General features: G+C 39.5%; 1 protein-coding gene across 1 annotated transcript; it reads left to right on the top strand.

Moving 5' to 3' along the window:
- The first annotated feature begins 770 nt into the window (after positions 1–770).
- LOC113773808 (nucleolar and coiled-body phosphoprotein 1-like) lies at positions 771–2,597 on the top strand. Its single transcript, XM_027318415.1, has 3 exons — positions 771–1,342; positions 1,925–2,214; positions 2,290–2,597. The coding sequence occupies exons 1-3, from the start codon at positions 771–773 to the stop codon at positions 2,595–2,597; spliced, it is 1,170 nt and encodes a 389-aa protein (XP_027174216.1).
- Positions 2,598–5,521: the final 2,924 nt, after the last annotated feature.

Here is a 5,521-nt window from a genome sequence, read left to right as displayed (position 1 = left end):
AAAACACATTGAATGACTTTGGTTTAGTGTACGAATGTGTACCCATGTACTGTGACAACACCAGTGCAATCAATCTAACAAAAAATCCCATTCAACACTCTAGGACTAAGCACATTGATATAAAGCATCATTTCATTCGCGATCTTGTCTCCAAGGGGGTAATCCGTGTTGAGTTTGTTTGTTCTAAGGAACAGATTGCTGATATCCTCACAAAAGCTCTCCGCTAGATCAATTTGTGTCCTTGAGAACAAAATTGGGTGTTTCAGAAAAAATGTTCTAAGTCTTATTTCCAGTCAATCTTTATCGGACGTCCGATGAATTGGAACGGACGTCCGACAGTGTTCTTCGTCCAAGTTTCAGAAAAACCCTGGTTCGGACGGTTGTGTAGGATGCTTCACTTCGTTCGGACATCCGACATTCAAAAATTGAGTCCTATAAGGCAGTTACCCATTCTTCTCAGTTCATTTTCCTCCATAAGTCTCGGACGCAACCTTTCAGTTTCCTCTAACATTTGAAATTCAAATTCCTCTTTCCTCAAACCAAGTTCCGAGAAATTGAACCAACCAACTTATTTACACCTCTATTGCTCATTGATCACTCATAAAAATCACTCCTAACCCCCAACTACCCCAAAACTCCCAATTCACATACAAAGCCCTAACTTCACATAACTCTCTCCTTGCGGCTTCTTAGTGCACTCTAGTTGGTTTTTACTGCATTCTTCCTCTGAACACCACATTCTGCATCAAAAATCATATCCACATTGCATCATGGTTAGAATTAGGGGAGGATCTACTAGTGCCGGACGGTCTTTTAGGCTTAGGGATGAAGACATTGAAATTGTTGATCCACCTCCTGTGGCACCTAAAAAGAAGAAAATGACCCGTGGTGGCAAAGTAAAGCAGACTGCCCAAAGAAAATTAGTTACTCCAACTGCTGAATCATCTGATGAACAAATGGAAGGGCAGATCTCTGAAGGGAACATTGCTGGTGAAAATGAGGAACCAGAGCAGGCTACCCAAGGTGATGAAACTGTCACAAGGTCTTCTAGTAAAAGAAAAAGGACTGCAAAGGGGAAGAGAACTCCCCAATCCAAGAAAAAGCAATCTGCTGATCCCTCTGTTGATCAGCAGAATGAAGAAAACACTACTGAGAGTCAGCCAACACCTGAACCCTCCATTAGGAAGTCTCCAAGGACAAGGACTGAGACTCAAAATGTTGGTGCATCTGCCACTCAAACCTCAAAAGGGACACGTTCTGGGAAGAATCCAGTATCTCAGCCTGTACCTGAACCCGTTCCTCTACCAAAGTTCATCGATGATGAAGCCAGAGACAGATTTGAGTTAGTCTCTCAAAAAGGGTTCATCACCCAAAGGCTCATCATTCCCTTTGAATTTCGTAAGCTTGATCTTGAACCTGTCATCAAACTATTTGAATTCCAGAAATGGACTCATCTTCTGACCATTCCTAATGTTTTTTATCCTGACATGCTTTATCAATTTTTTGCTAATCTTAGAAAGGGTACATCACACACTGAACTCATCTCTAGGGTCAACTCTGTAGACATCATGTTAACTCCTGACATTGTGAATTCTATTCTGAAAACTAGTATTGAAACTAGTTTCAAAGGAAAAATTGCAAATTTCTTTTCGTATGAGGAATTTCCCTCTGCCTATCATCATTTTTACAATGCTAAACTCATGACTTATTTTCAAACCAAATTCAGCACCCCTGCTGAGGCAAGATTGGATGATCTCAGTCCTCAGAATCTGATCAACTTCACCATCATTTCGAATCTGTTGGTGCCAACTGATGGCCACAGAACAGATGCAAATAAAATGGAACTCTATCTTTTCTACTGCTTTGTTGAAAAAATCCGCATTGACTTTGGATTTATAATGTGCAAGTTTCTGCTCAAAATTAGCACTGATAGTCGTAGGAAGCTTTCCTATGGCAGATTTCTGACCCCTATTTTTGCTCATTTTGAAATACCCTTTTCTGGCAAATCTCCAAAAGACAGTGTTTCATCAGTTTTCTCAAAAGCTTATTTTGAAAGAAAGAACCTAAAATTTTTTGATGGTCATTGGTGCTACAAGGAGACTGTGGCCGAGTCTAGAAGAAAAAACTTGCATGAAACCCCTGTCACTCCTAGAACTCCCCATGATCAGTCAGGCTATGTTTCTCCTTTCACCATGCATCCTAGAAAGTCTGCCAGTAAGTCCTTCTCTTCCAACTCTGAGGTCATCTCCTTACTTGAAGACCTCAAACAGCATGTTATGCTTCTTGAAGATGGTCTCATGATGACCATGACCTCTGCCCAACAATCCTCTTTCCTTGAAAAAAGGAATCTTCTTGTGCCCCCTATACCTGAGACAAATGAGACTGCTCATCAGAAAGAACCAAGATCTGAGCCCACAGGGCCAACTACTGGTAATGAGACCACACCAGCTTCCAGCTCTCAGCCCAAGGATAAAGACAAGGCTCCAGTAACTGAAGAAGCATATGAAGATGATGATGAAGAAACTGAGGAAGAAGAGGACCCTGAACAATATCGTCTGACCAGGAGGAGGCCTGGATCATCTAAAATCACCATCTAGGCACTACTAGGTCACTGCACCTTAATCTAGGATTATAGTTCATCTTTTGCATTGCACTTTTGTACTAAGTGTTGAACACCTGGTCTGTATAACTGGATATTTTCTACTGTTTATGAATGCTATAACTAAGTGTTTGTTATGAATGTTTTGAATGATTGTTATGAATGGTTGTGTGTTGGAATCTGCTGAATGAATGTGTTTGCTATGAATGTTTCTGATTGGAATCTGCTGAATGGTTGATTCCAAACTGTGCTGGACATTGTTAATGAGTATACTGATAATGTTTCTGATGGATCGTACTGCTGGTACCAAAACTGATACTCAATCTTGTGATGACAAAAAGGGGGAGAAATGGATTTGGATTAGCACTGATGATGTTGAGTAACTAGTTAGGGGGAGTCAATTTCATGGGGAGTTGCGTTGGAGCAGCACTGATGACGTTGATTACTTTTCTTCTTGAACACTCATGCACTTCGTTAAGGGGAGTTGTTATATCCCAATTTGTATATTTTTCTGCTCTATCCAAATGTTTTGTCATCATCAAAAAGGGGGAGATTGTTTATCTCAATTCATATCTTTTGATGATTACAAAACATTTGGATGTTACTAATACTTTTTTGTAGAAGATCCTTTTCAGAAATAACACCAAACAGGAAAAGAAGAGGATGAAGAGCACTGAGAATGATGTCGGACGCACAAAAGGAGATTATCGGACGTCCGACATCCTTTGAGTATCTTCGGACGTGTGAAGAACTTAGACTCGGACGTCCGACAACCGTTGCTGTTTTTCGGACGCAACACTCTGGACGCATCGGCCGTTCGAAGAAATTGAAGAAGAAGTTCCAAGTGTGCATTCTACCCTCGGACGCATGATCGGACGTCCTAAGAGATTCAAGAAAACTTCCAGAACTCATTGATCTCGTTCGGACGCATAAAAGCTAAACATCGGACGTCCGACAGCACCAACGGCTAGTTGACTCTTCAACTGCCTTCTGTCCGTTGACAACATTAATTGAAGAATTTTCTGGTCTCCTATAAAAAGAACAAAGTCAACCACATCAGAACAACTTTGCACAACAAGCCTACATCAGATTGTGAGTGATTCTAGTGCTAGAATACTCAAAAGGAACATTTGTACTCTTTGCTTGTGTAATCTTCGTGTAGTTTTTCAAGTGTGACACAGCTTCTTCAATAGTGTAGCATAGTGAGGGTTTGCGAGTATTTGTAAAACTTCCTTGCTTGACCAAGTGTGGTTTGGGGCAAGAAGGAAGTGATCCCTTCCTTGTACACAAAAGATTGGTTGCAAGTTTGTTCAACTTGAAGTAACTTGGTATATAAAAGTGGTGTTCAAACCTCAGTTGTGTTTGAAGCCTGGTTTGTTTCCTTACTTTCATTTACTGTTTTTCTACATAAACTGTTCTTCTCTTCATCTCACGAATACTTGTGCTCTTGTGTTATCTCGTTCATTGGGAGGTATTTGAGAAAAGAAACGTAGTCTGTGATAAAGTGAACTATATCTTAGCAGGTTTTTTGAAAGCCTAATTCACCTCCCCTCTTAGGTTGTCTTCGATCCTTACACAAGTAAATCGATACTCAACTTTAGAAACTGGCAGTGGAACAACTAATTGTAATAGGAATCTTTCAATATAAAATACTTGATAAACAATAACATTCATACGTGCATTCAATCATTCGTTCAAGTAAATACAAGAATGAACAATAATTTAAACATTAAAAGGATACGGGGCTCACAGGGAGCAACATTCACCTTATAACTGTCAATAAAAAATCCCCTACATTTTACCACCATATAACCTCCGAACTCCCACCTTATATCCTCCGTAAGATCAACAATCCCGTCATTTAACGTTCACCTTATGCCCTCCAAAAATAAACAATCCCCTCATTTAACATTAAACATTAAACATTGTACTCAATGCCTTTTGTCAAAGAGTTTTGAGCTTTGCACTTAACATTGGTAAGTTATAAACCGAAAGCTGTCCAGCTGATCCGATCTCGCAAATGGGGGGGTCTCGGATAGGGTGCCAGCATAGGGTTAAGCCAAGTAATATAGGTTCAAGTAAATCGATATTCAACTTTAGAAACTGGTAATGGAACAACTAATTGTAATAGGAATCTTTCAATGTAAAATACTTGATAAACAATAACATTCATGCATGCATTCAATCCTTCATTCAAGTAAATATAATGATGAACAATAATTTAAACATTAAAAGGATACGGGACTCACAGGGAGCAACATTCACCTTATAACTGCCAATAAATAATCCATTACATTTTACCACCTTATAACCTCCGAACTCCCACCTCATGTCTTCCGAAAGATCAACAATCCTCTCATTTAAAATTCACCTTATGCCATCCAAAAATCAACAATCCCCTCATTTAACATGAAACATTGTACTCAAGACCTTTTGGCAAAGATTTTTGGGCTTTGCACTTAACATTGGTAAGTTATAAATCCAAAGCTGTCTAGCTGATCCGATCTCGTAAATGGCGGGTCTCGGATAAGGTGCCAGCATAGGGTTAAGCTCAATTTAGCCGATGCGATAAAGTACACATCGGCCTACATTCTTGCATATTTGTCATGCATTTATGCAATGTGAACATGTACTCATAGCAAATTAACAAGACAAGAAAATCACAACCATCATTCACTTATTAATATGTCATTCAAAGGAGAGTACTTAAGCAAATAATAGCATTTTCTCAAGTCATGCATAATCAAATAACATGCATCGGAGCACTCACCGACAAAGCAGAGCAAATCAAATGGTCCCATCAAGGTTAGCCTCATTTTCCATATTAAAACCTATATTCAAGCAAGTACGAAACTTTAAGATTCCAACTAGAGCAACTAAACAAAGGAAGGAATGATCGAGAGAGCTACTAGAGCGACTCGA

Source organism: Coffea eugenioides, chromosome 6 (assembly GCF_003713205.1).
Source record: "Coffea eugenioides isolate CCC68of chromosome 6, Ceug_1.0, whole genome shotgun sequence".
NCBI classification, from domain to species: domain Eukaryota; kingdom Viridiplantae; phylum Streptophyta; class Magnoliopsida; order Gentianales; family Rubiaceae; genus Coffea; species Coffea eugenioides.
This window is presented reverse-complemented; position numbering and strand designations above follow the sequence as displayed.

Coding starts and splice junctions, on each gene's coding strand:
- LOC113773808 (XM_027318415.1), top strand. CDS start 771: ATGGTTAGAATTAGGGGAGGATCTACTAGTGCCGGACGGTCTTTTAGG. Junction 1,343..1,924: donor GAAGCCAGAGACAGATTTGA/GTTAGTCTCTCA, acceptor GCTCAAAATTAG/CACTGATAGTCGTAGGAAGC. Junction 2,215..2,289: donor GCATCCTAGAAAGTCTGCCA/GTAAGTCCTTCT, acceptor TGCTTCTTGAAG/ATGGTCTCATGATGACCATG.